At 47.0% G+C, this 27,292-nt stretch overlaps 1 protein-coding gene across 2 annotated transcripts in view; it reads right to left on the bottom strand.

Annotated features, from left to right (window-relative positions):
• Positions 1 to 27,292, bottom strand: part of Spred2 (sprouty related EVH1 domain containing 2) — a 101,200-nt gene that overhangs the window by 18,393 nt on the left and 55,515 nt on the right. The window contains exons 1-2 of one of the 2 annotated variants that reach the window (XM_051165274.1): positions 25,422 to 25,692; positions 6,764 to 6,941 (exon numbers count right to left, since the gene is read on the bottom strand). In XM_051165274.1, coding sequence (XP_051021231.1) covers positions 6,764 to 6,941; positions 25,422 to 25,438 — 195 coding nt within the window. In that variant the 5' untranslated portion in view covers positions 25,439 to 25,692. Of the gene's footprint in view, positions 1 to 6,763; positions 6,942 to 25,421; positions 25,693 to 27,292 lie in introns of those variants that run through there. The other variant, XM_051165273.1, reaches the window with a different exon arrangement.

The following is a 27,292-nucleotide window of genomic DNA, read 5'->3' as shown; positions in this document are numbered from 1 at the left end:
AAAGTGGCTACTGAGGGTTAATTTTATAGCACGGCATCGAAAGAGGGCAGCGGCCCCTTGAAATCCTCCTCATGATTAAATTAAATTATCATGGTCATTCTCCCCTAAGCATGGCATGAGGACTGAATGTCAGCCAGCCTCACTCCAAAGTGGGTAAGTCTAACCAATCAAGGCTTTAACTAACAAATGCCACCCCTCTCCCCCTTATCTCTGCTTGCCCGGGCTGGCTTTGAACTCTCCATGTAGTTGAGCTAGGGATGGAAGCCATGGCTCTGTGCATGCTAGGCGAGCACCCTACCCGCTGAGCCCCCACTTTGTTCTACTCCCACTGCTTACCCACAGAGTTTCCCACACTTGTTTCCCACTGCCACGGTGGGCACAGCCCTAGCTTCTTGTGACTTTTTTTTTTTTTGGACATATACACAGAAGTTTGTGCTTCAGTGTAGCCATTCCTATAAATCCCTTTTGCAACTTGTCTTTTGTTTTTCTCAAAATTATGTCGTGTGTGTGTGTGTGTGTGTGTGTGTGTGTGTGTGTGTGTGTGTGTGTGTGTGTATAGGGCTCTGGAGAGATGGTTCAGCTGTTAAGAATAACTGTGGCTCTTGCGGAGGACCCAAGTTCAGTTCCCAGCATTCACATGGCGGCTCACAACCATCTTTAACTCCAGTTCTAGAGGATCTGACATCTTCTTCTAACCTCCACGGGCACCAGGCACACATGCAAATGGGCACAAAGAAAATAAAATAAATATTTTTTTAAAAAATCATGTCTTAGAGAGTGAGTGAGGGGTGTGTGCACGCGTGTGTGTGTGTGCACGCATGTGTGTGTATCTATGCAGCACAGTAGAAAGAATATACTTAATATGCCTAAGACCCTGTGTTTGATTTCTAGCACACACAAAAATAAATAAATAAATAAATTAATAATAATAATAAAAAAAGAAAAACCAACCAAACAACTCAAATATTTTAGGGAGAGGAGGCTCAATGGCTGTGTGATGTTCCCCTGTACAGATGTCAACTTATCCAACCATGGTCCTTACAAATGGCCCCTTTCACAGACAATGCCACCATCCGTAGTGGGATATGTAAGTGGCTCCCCTGGTTTGGTCTGTGGGCCTCTGAGAGACTCCCCCAAGTCCCAGCCCCTTTCTTGGAGCCTGAAATGAGAGGGAATCAGAGTAGTGTGCTTGCCACCTTTACTCTGTGTGGACATTTCTGCAGGAAGGGAGGAGGTGTTAACTGCCATCACCATGCAGCACCTGGATGATATGGCAGCCTGCTGGCTCCGTGCCACGCAAAGCCATCACCAGGCCACAAAGCCGGGTTCATATACTCAGGAATTCCTGTGGCATGACGGGAGGTACACACAACTGTGTTCTCCTATCGGCTTCTGTACGTTCAGCCTTCTGTGACATGGCTGCTTTGGGAGCAGCGATGGATAAAGCCTGGCTCGCACAGATGCACAGCTGGGTACACGCTGGTGCCTCCAAGTCTTCCCTCTTCTGACCAGGGGAACAGGATGACCCTGTCTCAGCCGTGAGCTGGGCTCCCTCACAGGCAGAACTTTTCCTTTCCCTTCTCTTCCCCTCCTTTGTGGGCAGGGTTTCTCATGTAGCCTAGGATGGCCTCAGATCCCCTAAATAGCTGAGGCTGGCCTCCCTGACTCCACGTCTCAAGTGAAGGGATTTTACAGGCATAGCTCTCTCTGTGAGTCATCATTTTTATTAAAAGATCAACCAATAGACCAAGGATGGTTAGTTGGGTATTTGGCAGAGAGTTTATTTTTTTAATAAGCAAACTGAGCTTGCCACCTCAGAGAAAATAACTGCAGCTTCCCACCCCTAATAATATGATCTGAACTTCTAAGTTAAAAAAAAAAAAAAGTCAGAATTTTGGACAGTTTGCCAACAACTAAGCATTGTTTTAAATTTTATTATTTGACTTCATATGTATTGGGTGTTTTGTCTGCACGTATGTTTGTGTACCACATGTCAGATCCTCTGGGACTGGAGTTATGTGGTGATGAACTGCCATATGGGTTTTGGGAATTGAACCTAGTCCTCTTATGCATTGTGGCATGTGTGCATGCATTGTGTGTGTGTGTGTGTGTGTGTGTGTGTGTGTGTGTGTGTGTGTGAGCGCGCGCGCGCACACACACACAATGCTATTAAAGAATCAGACAGGCAGACATGTCTATGGAGTGGGTGTGGCAGTGCATGGCTGTAATCCAGCACTGGTTGATGTATGAGAACTCCATGTTCAAGGCCAGTAAAGGCTACATAAGGAGACCTTGTCTCGAAGAAGAAAGGGCTGGGGGTGTAACTCAATCCCTGCGCCTTTCTACTCACAAAGAATATAAAACTAAAAAAAGCCTTTTTAAAAAAAATACTGTAGGATAAAATGTGTCACCATCCAGAAGGCCGGCCTAACCCCAGAAAACCCCATGTTCTCCAGGCAACCAACTCATGATGCTACGGAATCAGGGATGAGTAAGGTATTCACTAAAGGTGAATGATTAAACAGCAGGTTTTCGTGGAAGAGAGCATTAAAAAAAGTGTGGGCTGGGGATGTGGCTTAGTTTGAAGGATGCCTTCCTATCACCCAACGAGCCCTGGGTCCCCAACATCAAATAAACTGGGCACAGTGGCACAAGCTTGTCATCTTGGGAGATGGGAGGCAGGAGGATCAGAAGTTCAAGGCCACCCTCACCTAAGCGTTCAGGCTAGCTGGGACTACCTGAGTCCCTGCCTTCAAAAACCAAGCCCATTTAAAAAAAAAGGGGGGGGGGGAAGCGCTACTAGTTGAGTTGATTCCTTCAGTCTAGGAAGAATAGCTACAATTATAAGAAAACAAGGCCAGGTATGGTGGCATAGACCTGTAATCCCAACAGTTTCTTCCTAATCCCAGTAACTGGGAGGTAGAGGAAGATGATCAAATATGAGTTTGAGGTCAGGTTTGATCATATAATAACCTTCAGGCGAGCCAGGGCTGCAACGTTTTAGTTTACATATAATTTCCCGGGACAACTTGATTCTCCCTATTGCCCTAAATGTTTGACTAACTACTTCTGAATGGGTGTCTGCGGGAGCGACATCAGCTTAAACAGGCTCTAATACATAACTAAAACAACACACACGCACACTAAAAACACACACACACACACACACACACACACACACACACACACCGTGCTGACTTCCAGAATCGTGTTACTGTGGAACAACTTCAGGCCTCAACTGAAGCGCAGGGGAACTCAATCCAAAGCTGAGCTGGAAAACCACCTCGTGACTCCCTCCCCGACACCTCTTAATGGGGCCTCTCTCAACAACCCACCTTCAGAGCTCTTACAGAGGCTCGCTGCCTTACAGAAGTTGGAAGATCAAAGAGATGCCACTGTAGCTGCAAACGGAGTGGAAGTAGGGACAGGAATAAGGATTTCCCAGCGTGAGGCATGCAGAGTCCAGGGTAGAAAGATGGAGCACAAGCAGGTGTATGGGTGTGTGACGTAAGTACCACGGAAAGTGCAGAGTGGCACACATAAAGCGACTGGGAAGAAGGATGGAGAGATGTGGAGGTGGGGCATAAGGTACACCTGGGAGATGGGAGATGGCATCATCCTGTTCCTCAGAAACAGAGGCCGGTCTACAACTCCACGGGAGGTGGACATAGACAAAAATGCTCCGTGCTGGCCGCCACTCAGGAAGCAATGCATGGCATTAAAATGTAGAGACAATTTCCTCCTCTTTCAGATGTGGCATGAATAGGACAGATGTTTTTCGTGTCGGGTCCTTGGACAAAAAGGTAAAGATGTATGCTTACTGTGTACAAGTCACCGGGAAGACTCAAGCTCAGAAATGAAGTTTTAAAAGGAAGGGGCTGGGTCAGACAGTCTCAATAGCTAGTTTAAAACTGGGCGTGGTGGCACATGCCTATAATCTCAGCACTTGGGAGGAGCAGACGGGAGAATCAGGAGTTCAAGGCTCTCCCTGGCTACAAAGCCAGTTTGGGCTATAGGAGAGACTAGCTCAAAAAGCCCGAAATGGGGACTATTCTAGGTTGACATAATCTACAACAAACCAGAGGAATATCAGGAAAAACAGCTCTCAGTGTTCAGAACTCGTCACATAAAGATGATCTGCTAGCTCAGACTATTAACGGGGGGATGCAAGCGAAAGCATTTCTACTGAAATGCTATAGAATAAGAATACCAGTGAAAGGGGGGGAAAAGGGCAAGAAACGAATTATGAAAATATACTAAATATGGCAGGCAAAGAGGAACACCGTTATAACACCAGGATAGCACACATGCAAAGAGGAAAGTGCCAGCAGGAAAATATGCAAAGGACACTGGCAGATAATTCAGCCACAGTGAAAAGAATAAAAACACTTATTTTGTGTGTGCACAAGCATGGTGGATGGGGTACGTGTGCCATGAAGCACACATGGAGGTCAGAGGACAATCTTCAAGCATCTGTTCTCTCCTACTATGTGGGTCCCGGGGATTGAACTCAGGCCATTAGGCTTGGCTGCCTGTGCGCTTATGCACTGGGCCATTTGGTTGGCTGACAGTTACAGTTTTTTTTTTTTTTTAAACAAGCAGGAAACCAAATGAGGCCGTTGCTAAGTAATCAAAAGAGATCACTGTTATTCTATCAAATTAGCAGAGATTTAAGACATATGACCTCAAATTTTTAAAAGAAAACCTCACACACTAGCAGCACCTCTATACACTGAAGCTTGTGAAAATCAGGCTATTTTCTAAAAACACGAAATGTGGAAAACACAGTTAAATGTGCCTTTATAATTACTACAGTGGCAAAGGAGGAGGGGGGTACACACTAAGGAGATGGTCTAACAGCAGAACGTGCCACTAGTGTGAGCAACAGGGAAAAGTTAGGGAGACACAACGTTCTTTACAAACTGATAAAAGGCTTGTGAAAATGAGAACAGGCACAGCGGTGCATTGTGACTCTGCTTCGGCGCTGTGATCTGTGCGATGCTCCATCAGTATGGTCCCCAAGACCAAGAAATGTTTCCGCGAGCAACAGACACCTAACCAAAGGCCTAACCCTGTGCTTAACTGCTTAGCTGGGGGTACATGCCAGGAACGTGGTAGTTACTTCACCCTCCCAAATTAATTAATTTAACAAGGGGGGGGGGCATTGTTTGAGAAAGGGTCTCACTACAATAGTCCTAACTGGTTTGGAGTTTGCTGTGTAAATCGGGCTGGCCTTGAACTTACAGAGATCTGCCTGCCCCAGCCTCCCATATTAGGTGCTGGTATGAAAGGTGTGCACCACCATACCTGGCCACTTCATTTTCTTTATAGCATGGTCACACTGCCTATACTAAGAGAAATTTTACAAGTGAACCAAGTGCGAAGTGGCATTTCAGTCACTCTATCTGTGATATTTACAAACTATTCTGTCTTATGTATTTGGTAATTTTCTTCAACCATAAGAAGTGGTTGGGGTGGGGGAAGGGGGGGGAGAGCTTTCCTATACTCTGCACACATAGAGACCTGTCCAGGGTCTCAAACAGAACATCAACACAGTGTGGAGCCACCTGCGCTTTCCCTGGGAGATCCTATGTAATCCATCACATTTGCAGTGACCGTTGATTTCTGCATATATACTTCCAAATACAGTGGGAAGTAAATTGTGTTTAGTAAGTCAACCAAGGAGACTTAGGACTGGGGGCATGCAGCAGTCGACAGAGAAAGCGCTTGATCTAGCTTTGAAAGGCCCTGGGTCCAACCCTAAGCAAGAGAGTAGGGAGGAAGGAGAGATAGACCAACTTGGACTGGAGGGCGTGGCTCAGGGTTGAGGTGCATGCTTAGTATGCATGAGGTCCTAGGTACGCCTGGAAGAAGAATAAACTGGACTTGGACAGTTATCTTCCTCCCTATCAGAACCTGTTATGTAATTGGCCACCCAAGTTCCCCCTCGAGGCTACATGGTGTCCTGGCTCTTGGTGTAAGAAATCATTTTCCCATGTATTTGTCTATAAGCATGCCCAATTACTCATAGAAGTGGCACGCTACTGGTTTGGTTTTGTTGTTGTTGTTGTTGTCATTTTCTTTTTACCAAAGACATTTCGCTAATTATTTATGAAATAAGAGCTGTATGTGTTTGTGTTGTGTATGTTTACTTTTTTGTGTGGAAACCGGAGGAGGACATCGGGTACTCTGCTTTACCACTCTTCATCTTATTCCTCCTAGACGGGGTGTCACACAGAACTTGGAGCTCTAAGGCTGCGTCGGCAAGCCCCAGTGATCCGCCTGTCTCCCACAGCCAGCACTGGGGTTAAAAGGCCTGCATGGCCACCATGTTTTATGTGGGTACTGGGATCCTAATCCAGGCTGTCATGCTCACAGAGCAAACACTCTTAGGCTCTGGTCCATCTCCCCAGCCCCTAGCTCTGGCATCTTTCTGACAAAGATGTATTTAGAAGGAACCAATGTGAGGTGCTATTCTCTCAACACGTTACCTTCTACCACCCAAATCTCACACGGAAAACCCTGACTCCACAGTTTGTCTTTACGTAGCTTGTAAACAATGCTTTTGCTTTAAATACCCATTAGAGTGGCATATCTTGATTAATCAAAGACGGAACCAAGATATTCATACACCTTTGTCCGCATGCACTCTCTCTGGTGTGTGGCTAAGAGACTGTACTGGAAAGGGAAGGCTGTATCAAAAATATCAAACGGGAGAGGGCGGTAGCTTGTGAACGGAAACCGGATGTGTGTTGGTCATTACCAGTTTGTCTTTCTGTCGTTCACCATGGATGAGAAAGCCGCTTCGTCCATTGCCTTCAGGGTGCATGACCTTACACACGCCAACGCGACTGATCCCGCCTCCTTCCTGTGGGAACCATCCCCCGCTGGAGTCATCTCTGGTCATAACCACAGCCTTGACACGCACAATATAGCTGTCACTAAAAAGACAACAAGAAGGAACGTGACGATGGTCCTAGTAGCTGAAGAAGAGCAGGCTTCCCAGGGCAAGGCAGCCGCCAGCCAACACTTCTCCTGATTTGTCTGCAGAAACACGCGTGACAAGAACCCAGAATGGGAGACCACCTTCACAGGAGAATACAACATGCAATGCAATTTAAAAGCCCACCTTAGAAGAGATACCCACTAGCTAACACATTCTTACTTGCAAGCCTTTGAAGATACACGCGGGCATTAATAGTCTCCCAGGTTCTGGGTGTTAAGTATTAACCAAATGAGTAAGCCAATCTTGGGGATTTGACATCTGGATTCAAAAGTCAAGCCTATTAACCTAAAAGGATTGTTACGACTTGAGCCCTTTAAACTTAAGTTTACAACAAATGACCAAGCTTTAACATTTTATGAAGCTAAAGATCCTAGTTAGCAAACAACATAATAATCCACTTCTAAATCACAAAGTCCCCATGCACCACTTACGGAAGTAGGAAAAGACTTCAACTCAACTCTACACACCTGTGGCCTTTGCTTATGGTTTCCTCCTTTCCAGCCTAAACGTACAGTTTTTTGCCCTAAGCTATCATGTACCGTTGCCCAAAATCCCTTTTCCTCTAAGGACCAACTTCAGCTTCTTTTCATTTTTTTGTTGGCTCAAGGGGGAAATTAAATTTTCACTTGATGTTTTCTTTCTTTGCATATAGTTCATTCCCCCCCCCCCCCCAAAACACATATTCCCACCTTCTGGACTATGTCAGGCAGGAGGGCTGTGTCCTACCTCAGCACTCAGGGACGGGCTCCACAATCTCTGAGAGACATTCTGTCCCCTGCATGTCTGTCCACCTCACCTATCCTAATGAAGCCAGCGTCACCCAGACTTTCTGTGATCTGCTCCTGTGACGTCACTGCCTCCCCACACTCAGGCGATGTCTTGTCCCTCACAAAAGTCCCTTTTGCTTTCTGCATTGGTGGAAGGGACGTGTGTGGCCACTCCTGCAGTCAAACGCATCTCTGCAATGCACCACTGAAGCAGGATACCTGCTTGTCTTCAGTCCCTCCTTTTATTCTGGAGTCAAGGTATGGCCCTGTAGCCTGGCCTGGCCTTGAGCTTGAGATCCTTCTACCTCTGTCTCAGAGTGATGACATCACACATGTGCGTCACTAAACCACTCCCTACCTGCCTACAGTTTTCTTCAACTCTGGGTTCCACACCCACCCCTCAACCCCATGAAGACGGTCACAGTCAGGCAAAGCATCCCATCCCTCTGCATATATCCTATTTACGTCACCAATGCCCCGGAGGTATTTTTCTGGTAACCTCTTCATCTTGGTTTCTGGGACTCTTTGTCTTCCAATGTCTTTGTACCCAATCACAGCTATCCAAGCCCAGGGCACCAAGTCAGCCCATGAGTGTACCACCGATACAGGCACTACCTCCAAATCTCACGTTTTCCTTCTTCTTTTAGATAGGCTCATGAAGCCTAGGTTGCTCTGAAACTCAATCCGTAGTTGAGGCCGAATCTCCTGACTCCATATCCTCCTCAGTTCTGGTGTTACGTACGGGTATGAGCAATGGCCAGCACAGAAATGCAAGCACCCTACTCTCCAACCATCACTTCCTGCTTTCACAGGTCCCCCCTCCAGCTCTAGCATTCATCTTTCCACTAGGGCCAGGAGTCTACTGCTCACTACCTCCTCCTGCCGTGCCCTCCACTCCTCTGTACCCCACTCTCCACTTCCATACAGGTGGCTGCATTCAGTAAAAGGGATACCACGTCGCACCATGCTCACAGGACTTACTCTGAGCCACAGCCACTGACCAATGGGTCCAACGGGCCATTCTGCTACATTTGCCCTCTACCCAAGATGACTTCGCCTCCTGCCTCTGTGGTGATGCACGTGTTTTAGTCTCACTGAGAAAGCCAACACTGTCAGCCGAGACCTGTCGCCACCTATCACTCCTGCCTACAGCCTCTCCTGTCCCACTGGCTGAACCACTCTCCTTCCTCCACCTCGGCAATGCTCTAGGCCAACAATGGCCATCTTCACATTTCTATCCGGCCTCCTACCTACCGAGACCCAGACCAATGACAACAGTGGATGATGGAATGCCGCCGTTAGGTGTCTAAGGCACCTCAAGCAACACATGTCAGGTGGAAGTCTTTCAAATCTCCTCCCATTACTGGCTTTGTGGGCTATTTGCCCACCAGGATAAAAGTCAGTGAGGGTGGGGACTTTGCCACTTTTGTTCACCACGACATCCCCTCCTAGCCCACCAATAAATAGGTTGTAGGATCAATGGACTGAAAAACGTAATATGAATAGGTTTCTTAAAAATTGAAACTAACAAAATCCCTGTATCAATACTCATTTGCTTACAAACCACAATAGCCTAAACTCCGATGTGATTATAGATTTTTTGCAAAGAGCAGCACTGGGAATTGAATAGAAAGCTCTGTACATGCCAGGCAACTGCTCAGCTACTGAGCTGCATCCCACTCTGTTTTTGCTTAATTACATTTGTTTATGTGTGTGCAAGGGTGTGGGGGGGGCACAGTGTGTGTGTGTGTGTGTGTGTGTGTGTGTGTGTGTGTGTGTGTGTGTGAAGGTCAGAACCAGCTATGGGAGCTGGTTCTCTCCTTCCACCTGGTGGGTCCCAGGAATTAAACTCAAGTCAGGCTTGGTGGCAAGCATTTTCACCTTCTCTACCGTCTCGATGACCCACCCAGTTCTCTGTATATTATTTTTATTTTGAGGCAGGGTCTTACTAGGTTGCCTACGCACACAAACTTGCCCAGGCAATCCAGCTGCACAGAGTAACAACAACTAGGATCCTCCCAATTGGCTGGGATCACAGGCCTGAGTTCTAACAGCTGGGACTTCCTTTTCATGAACAGGTAAGCTTACTGAGGTGTCACAGGCTACACAGTGAAGCTGTGCATACCGAAGGCACAGATCACACCTGTGCCTCTACCCCTAGAGTCTGCTCACCTCGAGATTTAATGAGCCCGGTCTGCGGGAACCTAGGTTAAGAACGCTGGGTGTGGGCTGCTAAGATGGCGCAGCAAGTAGACTTGTCGCCAAAGCTGGCAACCTGAGTACCATTTCTGGCATCCATGTGGTGAAGGAAGAGAGTTGTTTCCCTCAAGTTGTTTTGGTTCCCACACATGTGCCGTGACACACGCCCCAAACAAATGTAGTAGAGTAGTGACGACAACAACAACAAACCTACTGGTTGCCATGTGTTTAGGTTACATGTATGTAGGCAATTCTGGAGCATTCCCCACATTTTCTCCTCATATGACGTTAGTTCTAGAAACAATAAAAATTCCTAGGATTTGTAATTTTATGGCACAAACTACGCTTTGTCAAACACTGTATATATAAGGGCATTAGGAGCTCAGTGCCACAGGCAATGGCTGAGGTAGGCACTGAGGCTCTCCACACTTTGGTCAAAGCACACTTTTACTTTCTGATGTTTCAGTTGTGCCTCCTTCATTTGAGGGGGAGTAAGCAGATCTGAAAAAGGGAGAGCTATATTAAGTGCGTCAGTGCCATAAGCTAATTCCATATAAGTACACATTTATTAAAGATTAAAACAAAACAAAACAACTTAATTCTAGCACCTGGGAGGCAGAGGCAGGCAGATTGCGGTTGAGTTCAAGACCAGCCTGATCTATAGAGTTAGTCTGGAACAGCCAAGGCTACACAGAGAGACCCTGTCTTGAAAAACCAAAACCAAAACCAAACCAACCAAACAACCCCACAAACAACAAAAAAAACCCCAAACCAAACCAAAAAAACCTTTTCTTCCAGGCTACAAGAGCTTTGACTGTGTGGCCTTCGCACTCTAAGGCCTCTATCCTCCCAACTTGATTACTCCTAACCGGTGCCTTCCCCAGGCACAGATTTCCTTCACAGGAGGTGACGTAGGGGTTTAAAACCAGACGTGGGCATGCATGACGTCTGGGTATCCAGCTGTGTGGCTACAAGCCAACCACTTCCTATCTGTGACCCACCGAAGTTCTTCAAGCATGTCACACACTGCCCAGCGCAGAACTTGCGGATGGTGTAGAAGAAAACTCCCCGCCCTCTCTCCTTCCCCGAGTTGTATAACTAAACATCCGCAGGTATAAGTATAGGAGTTATCTAGGAAAAGGAAGCCCAAGGACAGGCGCATTTAAAAAGTTTCTACACCTACAAACACACACGCATGCGCGCTACTGGTAGTTGGTGTGCCTTTGAAACATTTCTAATCATGCCCCCCCCCCCCACCTGCCAAAAGCTGGCCGGCATACACAGAAACAGACCAGCAAACTTTGGATGTGTCCCAACATCAACTCAACGAAGCCCATGTAAGAATGAACCCAACAGCCAGTGTCATTTCCAGCATGCTAGGTTGCCACTACTTGAGCCAAGTTGGAGGGACTGACTGGGGGGCCCTTTCCTTTTAAATGTGGTGTCCTTAAGGAAAAGTCTTTATGGTCTCAGCATGTTGACTAATTTGTCCCATCACCACTCAAGAGGCACGCAAGCTCCTATAGCAGGACCCAAATGCACAGAAAGCAATTTCAAAATTCCTGTGACTTTTTTTTTTTTTTTTTAAATTCAGACTCGAAGCAGGCCACATCACAGAAGTAAACAAAGGCGATGCAGGAAGCGGGAAGCTCCTTGTCCTGTGGAGGATGTGCCCCTGGCCAGGCTGGCTAGCACCAGCCCACCTTCTCAGTTGCTGAGGGCTTTTCTTTGCCAACAGAAGACAGGGTCTACCCGTGATAAAGCCACGGTGGCTCGAGAAGCTGTGGTTCACTGCTTTGGCTGGAAGACAGGCTTCATAGCAAAGGTGTGTCTCTAAACCTGCCCACGGGAGGATAATGCGCGCAGAGTGATCGAGGGCCTCACCAGCTGCCAGGCACCTGAGGGGACAGCGTTGGAGTCCGGCCTCAGCAGCAGACAGAGCCATAAAACCCAGGATGGATGGCGCTGCAAGCAACACCTGCAGAGGGAAGGGTGCCGCCTGCCATCTGTGACCCTCTGCTCCCCGCCCTCCCCCGCCCCCCTTTTCCTTAAGGGATGGAGCCAATTTCATACCACCATAAATCCTTTCCCAACACACCCCACGGCAGGCCAGCCCTGATGGGATCACACAGCTCCCGTATCTCTTGCATCTTGCTAAACACTAGGTTCACTTCCTTCCAGCCTCCTCCCCACTCTGCCAGACCTAGAGAGGGATTAGCCAGCCCCTCCTGCCAACTGCCAGACGCTTCCCGAGCCAAAGCACTAAGCAGCTTCTCTTGGGGCCAGGCACACGCCCTTTATTTTAATCACATCCCCCATGCCCCGGTCCTTTTTGCGCCCACAGGTTTATAAAGGCGCTCAGATGTCACCAAATTGCCCATATATGTGCGTGTTTATGATGTATGCCCAGTGAGTTCTGTAAAATTAATCAAGATGCTGTGGCAAAGTCAAATATGTTGAGTAGGGAGACATACTGGTCATAGCCCATTGATGTTGCTTTCCCAAGTGTTCGTCCTAAGTGTTAATTACCTAAGATTCCACAAAAGATGACGATGCCCCGGTTTAAAGATAAATCATATATTTTGAACTCAACGGGTTTTCTGCATGGCAGTTACAGAGTATTCTGGTCTGCACAAGCCATGCAAGGGAGAATGGTCTGCTCTGCCTGTCTAAATGTATAGGAAATAGGGCTTCTAGATTAATTACTTAAATGGACACTACTTGCCTGGTTAGTTAGATCATTATGGAAAACAGTGTGAAGAAAAACCTCCAGGCGGACAGAAGATTTAGTTGCAGAGATGTCATTTCTGGCATGGGGCAAGTCTGAAAGGGCAGTCAGTCTCCTCTCAGACACTAACAGGCAGGCTTTGGGAAGCAGAAAAGTGTGCTAAAATCACCTCAAAAAAAGGCTTGTCTGCAGATATTTCTGATCATTGGAGCTGACCACAAAATGAAACAAGAGTCACCCATGAAAGTGCCCTTCCCTAGTATCTGGGAGTAAAAGATCTGTGCCTTTGAACTGGCCCAGTCTTTTGGCTAGAACTGGGTGCCACTGCACAGAGCCGTTCTGAGAAAAAGCAGGCTCCATGCCCATGTCACCATGTCCCTACATCTCTAAACCACTCATGGCAACCATGTCACGCAGAGCTTCTGACTCGCCTTCCCAAGGACTCCATCACAGCAATGACCATTTTTAACTGCATCTGTTCAGGCATTTTTTTTTTTTAATTGTACAAGGTAGGTTTTCAGGTACAGAGCCCCCAAACATAAAATGGCATCTAAAAACTGTGCCAAGAGCTCTAACTTTCACCCAGGCGATTAGGCCTGCTTATGTTGTAGGAACCCCAGCCCTTCTCGAGTGCAGATAAGAGTTCCATTCTTTGCTCAGAATTGGCCAAGAATCTATGAATCTAAACCACAGAAAGCACTTAATAAAAGCCAGGCATGGTGTTGCACGCCTGTAATCCTAGCACTTTGGGAGGCAGAGGCAGGCGGAGCTCTGTGAGTTTGAGGCCAGCCTGGTCTACAAAGCAAGTCCAGGACAGCCAAGGCGACACAGAGAAACCCTGTCTCAAAACAAAACAAAATGGAAAGAAAACATAATGAAACTCCATTGTAGCCTTGAACCAATAACCTAGAAACCGTGACCTATGTGTTCGATTTACACTTGGAAGGTGAGGTCAGTGTATGGTGATCTTGACACACAAGCACACACACTTGCAGAGACAAACAGGCAGTGTAGGCTTCCCTGGAGCACGTGGGCAGCGTCCTGCATGTGCAGCACTTGCCAGTACACTCCCTGAGCTCCCCTCCCCTCCAGTATCAAGGATGGATAGCACAACTGAGATCTGAGTAAACGGAATTGGGTAATCAAACTCAACTATGAATCCTTCCTAGCAAGTCAAAGTTCGTTAGAGCATCAGGCTGGACTGTCCAGGCTTTGTATTATTATTTGTCCAGGCGGCGGCGGCGGCAGCGGCAGCGGCTGCTGCTGCTGCTGCTTCTTCTTCTTCTTCTTCTTCTTCTTCTTCTTCATCATCATCATCATCATCATCATTATTATTATTCCCCCCCCCAGACGGGATCCCTCTGTGTAGCCCTGGCTGTCCTGGACTCTATTTGTAGACCAGGCTGGCCTCAAACTCACAGAGATCCACTTGTCTCTGCTTCCCTGAGTGCTGGAATTGCAGGCGTGTCCCACCATGCCCGGCTCTATTGAAATTTTAATACAAAACCATTTTTAAAAGTAGCTACAAACTTCTGTCTTACAGACTAGCAATCCTGATGAGAAACTAGATGCCCACCACAGTGCTGCTGGGCACGCTCACACGGCTATACTCCGCAGTATATCACAATTTGCCGTAAATACGTTTTTCCGATCTGACCTTACACCTTCAGGGCACAGCGAAGCCACAGCTTGAGGGGCACTGCATGTACCTGCACGTGTACCACTAACCAGTGTGGTCTTTCCCTTGTCTCTCTACTGCTGCGTGCTGTGGCTGGAAGTGAATCCAGGGATTTTACAGAGACTGAAGAGGCCCCGGGGGGTGGCTGGGGGAGAAGTTGGCAACCAGGGACCCCTAGTAAGTGCTAAGTCAGGCTCCTAAGTGAGCTATAGGGTTGAAGGCCTGGACAGCCCTTAGTCAGGGCGCCAGTTCACAGGCACTACACATGGAAAGTGTGTGCTGCTGTGAACTCACACTTGGGGCTCTCTCATGAATTGCTAGTCTGGGTTCCTTTGTAGCAGTTTACAGTGTTGTGTTGGTTACTTAACTCCACTGTACTGCACTTAACATGAATTTTTTTTTTTCTTTTTCTTTTTTCTTTTTGGTGTTTCAAGGCAGGGTTTCTCTGTGTAGCTTTGGCTGTCCTGGACTCCCTTTGTAGACCAGGCTGGCCTCGAACTCACAGTGATCTGCCTGCCTCTGCCTCCTGAGTGCTGGGATTATAAGCATGTGCCACCATGTCCAGCTCTTAAGACGAATGTTGAATGTATCTGCTGTACACCCTGGTCTGCCATGCTGTCCTTGGCCAGAAGAAATCAATGGTGAAAAACCTGGCCTGGAGGGGAAGGGTTACCAAACCTACATCTTCACTGGGCAATCGATGGCGGCGCACGCCTTTAATCCCAGCACACAGGAGGCAGAGGCAAGCAGGATACTCTCAAGCCAGCATGGTCTATACAACTAGTTCCAGGATAACCAGGGCTACACAGAGAAACCCTGTGTTAAGAGGAAATGAAAAGGACTCGGCACCTGGAAAATTCAGGCAACGTTAGAAGTGTTGCCTATGGCAGGTGACCTACAATGCTCTTGGGTGTCTGTGGCTTTCCTGGGCACCCCCTGGAGGTTAAGTTATCAGGGAGGAAAAACCCTGATCAAGTAAGTGTTTTTTCACGGTTTCCTTGTTTCTACTGCTTTATTTTAGAAGGCCTGGTGCTTTCCTGAATATGCTGCACATACAGCTAGCAGGGCAGGGAGGCCCTTCTCCTGAAAATCTAAAGAGACTCTTTGCTTTAATAATCTTCACAGCTGAAAGCTTATCTTTCTACCCTGGGGCGCCAGGAAGCAGAGACCCTGGGCCTCTTGACCCCTAAGTGGCCCTGGACAGGCAAGGATGAACCCCTGTCCTGTAACAGCCACACATCTCAGCTGTAGGCTGAGGACAGCACTTGTAATTATCGAGTTTGAAAACACTGGCCTGGGATGCCCCCGAGTACATCAGAGTCAAAACCACAATCAAAAAAAAAAAAAAAAAAAAAAAGAAAGAAAGAAAGAAAGAAAGAAAGAAAGAAAGAAAGAAAGAAAAAAAAAAGAAAACATAATTCAATGGAAATCAAAAATTAAAAAAAAGGGGGGGGGATTCTTTTTTTAGAAACTGAGTAGTAAATAATTCTCCATCCCACCCAAGGTGGGACTTACAGGTCCAAGACAAAGTCACCCAGCACGGTGCTCCCCCCTCCCCCACAATGGGTTGCCCAGGCCACTGGCCAGTTCCTCTAGGACCACAAACATGACCTGTGTCTGCCGTGCCTGCCATGATGTTAAATCCACACCATCATATACAACCTTTAAAAAATGCTAACCCGGGTGTTTTTGGGAAACGGCAGAAACACTTTATTCTAATAGTTTGTTAACATTTGCTACACTGAATTACAGGTAGCCCAGACCTTTTGTCCAGAAACCACTAAAACACAACAACTTTGACATTGGTAGTTTTGGAAATAAGCTTTATTTTATTTAAGTTTAAAAAAAAAAAGATATGTCTAATTCTTACAGACTAAGTATATGCCCTACCGGCTGTGTTTCAGGAAGACTACATGAAAACAGTAAGGACAAGAGCATCGTGGGAGGTTAAAGGGTCAAAGCTGAACTGAGGTTTCGGGCTCAGCCTTTGTCTCTGTGCTCCGCCCAGCCTGGGGTCAGCGTTCAGCAGCCTTCAATTAACCAAGATCTAAGAGATTTCCATCTTAAGATAAACAAACTGACCAGCCCTGAGAAAACTCTCTCTTCCTTTTTTACCTCAAATCACTCATGCTCCCAGGCTTCCCCTCACTCTTGCCCAAACCGTACTGGTGGTCCTGTTTAAACCTCAAGGCCAGTTAATAGAGACGCTGAATCACGGAATGGGATGGACTCCCACCATTAAAAGTACACCAGCAATAAAACAAAATCAGTTAAACACACACACACACACACACACACACACACACACACACACACACACACACACAAATGGCAGAGCTGGAGAGATGGCTTGGTGGTTGAGAGTGTCATCTGTTCTTCCAGAGCTCCTGAGTTCAGTTCCCAGCACCCACATGGTGGGCCATAACCATGTATGATGAGATTCAGTGCCCTCTTCTGGTGTGAATATAATTTATATATGTAATAAATAAATAATCTTTAAAAAAAAAAAAAAAAAGCACAGATGGCATAGGGAGTTGCTTACAGTTAATAGTCTCAGCCAAGGGCTGCAAACCCATGGCCTCTGAACTTTGGCGTCTCCTTCTCTGCTTTGATTTTTATTGGGTGAAAGCAAAGGAAGCAGAGTACCAGCAAAAAGCCATCGACAGCGGCCAATGAGTGTGAAATCCAGGTCTCCACCTTGTCAACAGTGCCCTGAAAAGTCTGGCTACTTCCGTCCAGTAAGCCAGTGTATTTCTTTTTCCTGCTACCCTGCCCCTCTCCCACGGTCAAAAGGTCAGGAAATTACTTTACCAAATTCAAAACCTACAAAATCTTTTTACAGGCCAGTCCTTCTTAAGATCTGCTCCAAACAAAAGGTGATAATTTAGCCCACAGGAAGGAAAGAGAGGCGGGGCCCACAAGCCACAGGCAGAGTTTTTACGAGCCTCACTTTATATTCTAGACAGATCCACCCATGGGGTGTCCTTTTGGGTGGCAAGAGTTAGTGATTCATTTATTTCCTTTTTACCCAGGGTTCTGTCACCTCCTTTACTAGGGAAGAAAAGATAAGCAACAAATGAAACTTGATCAAGGTATCTGCTCTTGGGAAAGGGAGTGGGGGTGGGGTAGAAGGAAGGGGGTGGGGGATGGGAGTGCCTCCACTCCCCAGCAGACACTGACTAGAAGGCAGCCCAGAGGCAGCTAGCTCTCTAGTCACGTGGCTGAAGAGACATTAAGCAAGTTGGTTACATGCTCCTTTTAAGAACGGGATGGGGGGGGGGCATCTGAGTAGCACCCCTCACTCAGGTGGAAAGGGACTGTTTAGTGTTACTGACCCTGGGGGACAGATGGGGGTGGTTTCCCCACCGCTGCCCACACTGTTTACACACAGAGGGCTCAATGCTGTGGGGAAGAGCCATCGGATTGGTGCTGTTAGGATTATTAAGATTTATTGGCATAGGTAACAGCTGTGAAGGAATTTTTAGTGAAGAGGACTTGCTAACAGTTTAACTCCAGGACAGTGGCAGCTGGAGGGTGGGGCGGGCCCATCCTGGCCAGTTCTCCTGAACAGAGGTCATTCCATTTGGGATTTACTTGTATAACTAGACCTATCCTGTAACACACCCCCTCCTCACAACTGGGTGTGACGCTCTAAACTGCTCCTGAGCCACAGCCTTCACATATGCAAGACAGAGGGCAGAAGCCAAAGGGCTCTTGAGGTCTCTTTTTCAACTTCTGGAATTAAAAAAAAAATTGGCTTTACAGCCCTTTAGTGTTGCCAAGGGCTTTTGCAAACACAAGCCACTGAACATCCCGAAGAAGCAGAAAACTTTGACTAGTAGTAAATGCAGCAGATGGGGCTGGAGAGATGGCTCAGAGGTTAAGGGTACTGACTGCTCTTCCAAAGGTCATGAGTTCAATTCCCAGCAACCACATATTGGCTCACTACCATCTATAATGAGATCTGTATACATAATAAATAAATAAATCTTAAAAAAAAAAAAAAAAGTAAATGCAGCAGAGTACCTTTAACAGAAAAAGACCAGACGCCACCAAGACCCATGACCACAGCAAAGGCTCAGCCCCCCTACGCCATCAGTCACTATTTAGTTTATAAAATTCCCAGAGCAAGGACCTCTTAAAAGAGGAAGAAAAAATGGGCCTGGAAATGTAGCCCAGTGGCCAAGTGCTTGCCTAGAATGTACAAGACCTGAGTTCAATCCCCAGTGTATGTATGTACATGTGTGTACACACATGCACGCACGCATGCGTGCACACACAGAGAGCATGAAAACTGGTTTAGAAATAAATATGTGCACTGATGAAAGCATGTAATGGGAGTCAGAGACAGGAAGTTCTTTTTTATTTATTTTTATTTTATGTGCATGAGTGTTTTGCCTGTATGTACGCCTGTGTCAGAGTGTCAGATGTTGGAGTTACAGACAGTTGTGAGCTGAGCTACCATGCTTGCAGGTAATGGGAATTGAACTTGGGTCCTATGGGAAAGCAGTCAGTACTCTTCTTAACCACTGAGCCATCTCTCCAGCAATGGTGCCGGTCTAGATAGAGAGGCTGAACTCTCACATTACTGTCCTTCTAGCGGTTCCCATTTTTTTTGTTTGTTTAGATGTTTTGTTTTTGTTTCGAAACAGGGTTTCTCTGTGTAGCCTTGGCTGTCCTGAAACTCTTTATAGACCAGGCTGGCCTTGAACTCACAGGGATCCACCTGCCTCGGCCACCTCAAGGGTTGTGATTACAGGAGCGCACCACTGGGCCTGGCTCACTCTTCCCTTTTTTTAAAGATTAAAATTGTTATTTAAACTTATTTATGAGCTGGACGTGATGGTGCGTTCCTTCAATCCCAACACTCCGGAGGCGGAGGCAGGTAGATCTCACTGAGTTTGAGGCCACCTACAAAGAGAGTTCTAGAACAGCCACAGCTGTCACACAGAGAAACCCTGTCCCAGAAAAACCAAAACCAAAACAAATTATTTATGGATGTATGTGAAGGAATGTTTGGCAATCAGGGCAGCCTGAGTCAGCTCTTCCCTTTCTATCATGTGGACTCCAGGAATGAGAAACTTGGGTTATCAGGCCTGGCGGCCAGTGCCTTACAGATAGCCATCTCTCCTCCGGCCTTCATCCTGGCTCTCTGGGACATCACCATTCCTAAGGCACCACAAAGAAGTCACCTGTCTCCAGTGATTTCCTCCAGTGAGTAAGTCTACACGGAAGTTCTGTAAACCGAAAAGACCAGATTAAACCCAACACCATGCTATACGACAGCACATCTTGTATGGCTGCATACAGTCAGCGTTAGCAGCCGGGGGCGCGGGGCTGGCGTGGTGGCGCACGCCTGTAATCCCAGCACTGGGGAGGCAGAGGCAGGCGGATCACTGTGAGTTCGAGGCCAGCCTGGTCTACAAAGTGAGGCCAGAACAGCCAAGGCTACATAGAGAGACCCTGTCTCCCACCCCCCACCCCCCACCCCCGGCCAAAAATTATTTCAAACACATTTTCATTTCAGTATTCATAAGAAGCCAATAGGTGACAATAATCTTAAGTGCCTGTTTATTACGTCCAGAATACACACAATGGATTAGTATTCAGTCTTTATCAAGAAGGAATCAACACGGGCTGAACTTTGAGAAAGCTAAGCAAAATAATCCAGCCAAAAAAAGGAAAACGGTGGGTGGTGGCAGCAGTGCACGCCTTTAATTCCAGCACTCAGGAGGCAGAGGCAGGTGAGCCTCTGAACTTGAGGCCAGCCTGGTGTACAGAGTGAGTTCCAGGACAGGCAGATCTACAGAGAAACCCTGTCTAAAAAAAAAAAAAAAAAAAAAAAAAAAAAAAGACAAACCACTACTCTGTTCATTCTATATTGTTATCTAGAAGCCATGCAAACAGAAAGTAGAATGGTGGTTGCCCTGGGATGGGGGAGAGAGGAAGGGAGAGCTAAGTGCTACACGTGGGGTTTCAGTTTTGCAAAGTGAAAGTAGTCTAGAGCCTTAGAATGCACGTAGTCACTGTCCCAGCCTGCGCTGTACACTAAAAAGCACGGTAAACTGTAAGTATGGGGCGGAAAAGCATGTCCGTGTATGGGGGAGGGTTGTTCAGGGCACAGTGCAGACGTGGAAATCAAAGGGCAACACCCACTGGCTGGTTCTCTCTCCACTGTGTGGGTCCGCAGGCGCTGAGGCAAAGTGCCTTTACTTGCTGAGCCATCTCATTGGCCCCGTATCTTGGTTTTTGTCAAAATGAAATGAGGGTACGTTGAGAAGTAAGGGAGCCACTTGACTTGAGTTCAGAAAGTCTGGGTTGCACTGAGGTATGTTCCCAAAGTCTGTAAGGAGTGAACATCACCAGTTCACAAATGAAACAACCAGTGCATGCGTAGAACCCCTCCAGGAACTACTTACAAGGCTGTGGACACCAAGGCTACCCTTTGCAAGCAAGGAGGGTCACACACAACTTACGTATTGGCCTTACTGACGGAAAAATGGCTTTTCTTAGATAAAATCATTTCAAACATCGGATGCCTTAAACAGAACACTGTGCCCCCACTGTGAGCACTACAACTTCTAAGCTCAGAGACAACAGCATTCTAAAATTTCTTTTTTTTTTTCTTTAAACTTATTTTTATTTTATGGGTGTGTGAGAGCACCTGCATGTATGCATCATATGTGTGCCTAGTGTCTAGGGAGGGGGTCGGATCCCCGAGAACTGGAGTTACAGAAGGTTGTGAGTCCTCGAGTGGGTGCTAGGAACCGAACCTGGGTCATCTGCAGGAGCTGCCGGTGCTGTAAACCACTGAGCCACCTCCCCAGCCTTGACAACAGCGTTCTTAACAAACACATAACAGTCTACAATATAATCAACAGACACCACCACCCCCAGGACATTTTTATGATCAGACTCTTTTTATGTCATCTGATCTTTGTTAAAGGTTACTAAAAGCAATTATAGGAGTTTTCTAACACTTCCATTTTTTTTCCTCCATGGGAGTTAGCCATGTTTTTAATATTACTCAAGGCGGGGGTGGGGGTGGGGGTGGGGGTGGGGGTGGGAGATAGGGATGGGGATGGCGGAAGACTGGCTTGATTTTTCTTTGGAACGAGTTCCTGCCAGATTTTGCACACTGCAGCTCTTTGGCGCTGTGGTGAGAAGGCACACACACATGCCCACCCACAGACACTAACTCTGCTCATCGCCCTCCCCAAGCAGCCTCCATGACACATGCTGTCTGTGCTCATCTAGCGGAATGCAGGGGCCAGAGCAAGGCAGGAAACTGAGGGAGCAAGTGTTTAGAAAGAGAGGGGAAGAGATGGAGGGAGAGAAGAGAGGGGGAGGGTGGGAGGGGGGAAGGGGGGGGCGTCCATTCTTTACAACTGCATGATTTAACTGTGAGCGGAATCAGAAGCTAGCATCCTGCTGAAGTTCCCCATGCCACTCTCAGAAGGGGAAGCAAGAGCTTCCACTTAATAATCCAAGCCAAGCGCTCCTTCACAGAGAGCTGAGGTGCCAGCCTCGTTCTGAAGCACTGGTACTTACAACTCAACTGGAACTGTGCGAGGCTCCCAACACTGTCCCACGCTCACCCCAAGACAATCTAGGTGTTAATGCGACAAACTGCCAGCAAACTTAAACCTGAAAGAAAGCCCAGGAAAAAGAATAGGCCACAGTGGCTAGAGTGGGCACAGGGCCCATTTGTGCTTTCCTCAGGGCGGGGCTTGTGTCTTCAGGAATCCACGCCACCACCATGCTTGCCTCTGGCTTCTCTGAGCTACACAGAAAACCGGCAATTTCCAAATAACAGCACAGATTTGCCTACAAGTGTGTGCGCAGGGCACACGCTCCAGAAGCGAGGCAAGTGTGACACAACATAGACATTGCATAGGTTAAAAGCCTCTGGTGGGAGCCAGGCATGCTCTCAGCATACATGCATACATGTGACCAGCAGAAGCAGACTGCAGACTCCAGAAACAGAGCCTTCTAAAGCACGTGAGTATTTTTAAATGTTGGCAGCTGGTCTATAGTGATTTTAAATTAGCTTGTTTTTATGATAAAGTTACTGAATTCATATAGCCGTTAAGCGTGAATATAACTTTAATAGATCCTAAGAGGAGAGGAGTCTCCCAACGAGCCGAGACTGGGAAGCTGTCTGTCCTGCTAAGATACCTTGGGCACTATGACATCTTAGAATAAATGCTCTTTCCCTGACTGCCACCTCCAAAGAAACAGAGTGGGAAAAGAACATCTTTTGTCCACAGTTACGTCATTTGACTTGGCTTATAAAACAGGGCCACCACCTGGTGGTGGCGGCGCACGGCTTTAATCCCAGCACTCGGGAGGCAGAGGCAGGCAGATCGCTGTGAGTTTGAGGCCAGCCTGGTCTACAAAGTGAGTCTAGGAAAGCCAAGGCTACACAGAGACCCTGTCTAGAAAAACAACAAAACAAAACAAAAAACAGGGCCACCAAAACCACCATCAAGTGGATCTTGGAGTGGAACATTCTTTCAGTGACCAGAGTTAGGACATGGCTGAGCCAGGGTGCCAAGTGCTTACACACGTAGCCCAGCACATGCCTGTCAACACGAGTGACAAGTTCAGTCAGTATCTACCAGTTACTTCTAACCTGAAGTCCAAGACCTCTGGTAGCAGCTGTGGCTCTCTCAGGCCATGGCCACCCTGGGCTGATGGCTCATAGTGCTCAGCAGAGATGGTACCTCAGGGAGCAGCAGCCACACACAGCGAACATGCAGAAATCCGGAAGAACTGGACAGCACCTGGTCTTGCCCCAGTGGGACAAAGAAGGGAAAACCAGGACATTTCCATAGAAAATGTCAACATGTCAAGAGATTTAAAGGAAGTGCTTGAACTCATTTTTTGCAGACCTGGAGGATGTGTGTGTATGTGAGTGTGTGTGTGTGTGTGTGTGTGTGTGTGTGTGTGTGTGAGAGAGAGAGAGAGAGAGAGAGAGAGAGAGAGAGAGAGAGAGAGAGACACATAACTGAACCTTATGTTTCCATGAACTCAGAGAAGATGAGCCATCCTTCTGTCAAGGTAGGGAAAAAAAAAAAAACCCCAATTCTGTTGTTATTATTAATCATTATAGTTAATTATAGCGAGACTTGAATCACAAGTCTCATTAGGTAGCTTTGGCTGGCCTGGAACTTGGCCACGCAGACCAGGCAGACCTTGGACTCCCAGAGATCTGCCTGCCTCTGCCTATCTTGTTTTTCAAGAGAGAGAGAGTTCTTATACTGTAGCCCAGGCTGGCCTGGGTTTTACAATACTCCTCCTAGCTCAGCCCCCTGAATGCTGAAATTACAGGCAAGGGCCACTGTGCTGGATGAGCTTTTGACAAAGTGAACCCCAAATTGAGTATGGCTTTCACCAACACTCTGGGGGACCTCATTTACTCTAACGGTACCAAAAATACGAATTCTAGCCAAATTAACAAGTTTAAAGCAGCTTTTCTGGCTTCGAAACAAAATCTCAACGAGAAGGAGAAGGGCTCCCATTTTGAATCCAAAATACTTTTAATATCAGCAAGTGCTATTATTGAACATGTACTATATATACATAAGCACACATATGCACACAAAAATAAGCACTACAGATGTGGGCAGGGAAATTTTTAGCCAGACCCCCACATATTCCGAACACTATTCTTCCTCATTATTGTCTTTGACCATAATTAGCAAGTTACGGCATAACAGGTGGCTTTCATTTATAGAATGTAAAATTAATGAAATTTAAAGGCAGTCTGTCTTGAAAAACAAGCTGGCTATTCTGAAAAAAGAAAAAGAAAGAAAGAAAGAGGAAGGAAGGAAGAGAAAAAAGAGCACACTTTAGTCTACAAACCAATCTACAAACAGAACATACCAACAAACTCCTTCCAAAATTTCTGAATGTGCTGAAACAAATAAATGAAATGTATTTACCAAGCATTTAAAATTCATAGACCTCAAGAAAACAAGGCATTACTATGGGTTCCACAACAAAGCCTGCCTTGCTCTCCAGCTTGCTAACTCCAGATCTTTTTGATGCTCTCCAAGTGACAGGAGGATTTACACAGCAGAGGGGAGGCGTGCTGCCGATGCCTCCTCTTAGGCAAATGTATGGGCAGCAGGATTACAGGTCCTGACCCAACCAGTGTGGACAGAGCAACCAGCAAGGCAGACACAGCACAGATAGACATAAGCTAAGCACAGCACGTGTCCAGGACAAGTAGGACTTAAAAAGTGTCCTTAAAAAATACGAGGAGACACCGAACAGTCTGTCAACACACACAGGAATGTTTAATATACTCAAATAAACAAGGCATGTGCCTTCACTAGCCGGGCATTGTTTAAATTTAGTGAGTGAGGAAAGGGAGAGGGTCAGACGAGCAGCCACAGTCTCCCAATTCTAAGGGATGACCCTTCAGGTCATGTGGAAGCTATAATTAAATGTGCTACCAAATCCCCCCCTCCTCTCTCTTCTACCTTGGAAAAGTTTATGCACCGATTACAGTTCAAGCAAATTGTGATCTGCAAAAATAAACAGAGCCACCTAGGAGGGGAATAAAGCTTCCTTTCAGTCGGGGGGGGGGGGGTGGGAGGGAAGAAGGGGGGCGGAATCCGATACTAAAAGATATTCATAGTTGAACTGTTAACACCAGATAATATCCTTCAAATGCCCCCTCTGCTTATTCATTGTTTCAACATTCTAAGCTACTGGTCTAGAAGGGTGGTTGGTCCCTGCAAGCTGTTCCGAAGCAGCGTCTTTAAAACTTATTAATATAAAACGACGAGTTAAAGACATTTGGAGCTGAATCTCTCTAAGGAGATTCAGAAAGGGCAAATAGAAACTCTATGCCCGCCGGAAGATCGGTGGCTATCTATTTCTGCGTGTGAATGAACACACCGACGCGCACCCCCACAGGCTCTTGAGAATCATTCTTTTCCCTGAAGACCGTGTTACAGGCAAATGGGGAAAGGTTAAACACGGAAGGAGGACGGGGAGAAACTACAGCCCCAGGACACGGTCGGCACATACCTGCCCGGAGATGCCATTTCCTCTACATCCTGGAGTCCAGGGGCTGGCTCTTAGCATCGTTGCTACTATAAAGCTTCCGATAAAAATGGATCCTCTCTCTGACCTGAGAACCAGCTGGCTGCTGGAGAAGTACTTTCCCCCATATATGATTCAGTCTCCTTGACAAATATACTGCATTGTACCGGATGAGTCATCGGAGGGTTAGAGTCCGCATTTTATAGGCCTGTTGTGTCACTACTCACATTCAACATCCTGCTTCTCCAAAGTGGAAACTGGGAGCCTGACAGCTGACAGATGCTTTTTCAATTAAAATATTGTTTTAAAAAAAAAAAAAATTCCTGTAAGTCACAATGATCAATCATTGACAAAAGTCTGAAATGCACACTGAAGCTGAGTCCATACGCAGCTCAGTACCTGAGAATCCGGTCTGTAGACCCACAAATGTGAGCTGTTCATCATCCTGCCAAACCAAGAAACAGCCCCTTTGTTCAGATCAAGAACCAGGAAGGACCTATCCCTCAGACGCTTTTGGTTGAGCCAGGATAGCCTCAGGAAGGACCCTGCTGACTTTCTGCATTGTTTTTGTAACCAGCTGCCACTGCTACTCAGTCCAGGCTGACCTCAGTCTTGCCATCCTCCTGCCTCAGCTTCCCTAAATGCTAGTACCGCAGGTGCGCGTGGCCCCATCCAGCTTGATTCAATTACAGGAATTATAAGAAACATACACCTAAAAATAGTTTTTGAGGTGGGCATAGCAACATACTCCAGTGATCCTCCAGCCCTCAGGGAGCTGATGCAAGGGCTTGAGGCCTGAGCTGTACAGTGAGACCTTCCTTTTCTCAAAAGTAAGTAAGTAAATAATACTATGGGGAGCTGGGCATGTGCCTCTGTTGGGAGTACTTGCATAGATAACATGCACAGCCCTGGGGTTCAGGTCCCCACACTGCACAAACCTGGATGTGGTGGCACACTCCTCAGCACTTGGAGGGTAGAGACCGAAGTATTGGGGGGGAGGGGAGTCCAAGGTGACCCTCAGCTGCATAGAGAGCTTGAGGTCAGCCTGGGATACATGAGACCTTGTCTCAGAAATTAAAATTACTGAAGTATGTTAGGGGTGACATGAAATGATACATGAGATTTGTTATAAATATTTCAGTCGTCGTCCCCCCACCCCCACCCCATCAGTAGTGTAAAGCTGAAGAACCACCACCCACCACAAAACCTGGATTAAACTATTGTACCTGATAGCTTTCTCTCTTTTGAGTTATCCTCGAAAGTTTGCACGGAATGTTTACACACACACACACACACACACACACACACACACACACACACACCCGCCCCCCAGTCCCTAGGATGCAATGTGAACCAGAACAAGGCACATTTTTACTCAGGCAGGAAGCTTCCATGCATGTGAATGGCCGGGGGTGGGTGGGTGGGTGGCATTAAAAGGGGGGACTGGGAGGGACGATGGTAGGGTGGGGGAGGACATCTGTAGACTGACACTCGGTGGGTGTGGGAGTTGAAGCTGAGTAAGTCCTTCAGCTGGTGACCCACATGTCTTTAGGGCACTGTGAAGGCTCCACCAATGCCTGGAATGAATGCTTGGTACCCCCTTCTTCCTCAGGCCGGCTCATGAGAGCTTGCTTGTGCTCTGAAGCCTTGGTTCATGAGCTCAGTGTTAGCGCCGTGAAGGAGAAGCGCCCACTCCCAGAGCTCCCTTGTACGGCTTTGGCATGTTCCCTGAGAACTTATGTAAGTCACATCCTTGTACCTTATACCAACAAAGCCCTATGTAAGGTGGCAGTTGCTGACTCAACTTACTTCATGCTCCAATCATCTGGAGAACGGGGCTTTGATCTCATAGCCGA

The sequence above is a fragment of the Acomys russatus genome, chromosome 22 (assembly GCF_903995435.1).
Source record: "Acomys russatus chromosome 22, mAcoRus1.1, whole genome shotgun sequence".
Classification (NCBI taxonomy): domain Eukaryota; kingdom Metazoa; phylum Chordata; class Mammalia; order Rodentia; family Muridae; genus Acomys; species Acomys russatus.
Note: the sequence above shows the minus strand (reverse complement) of the source record. Positions and strands in the feature narration are given on the sequence as shown.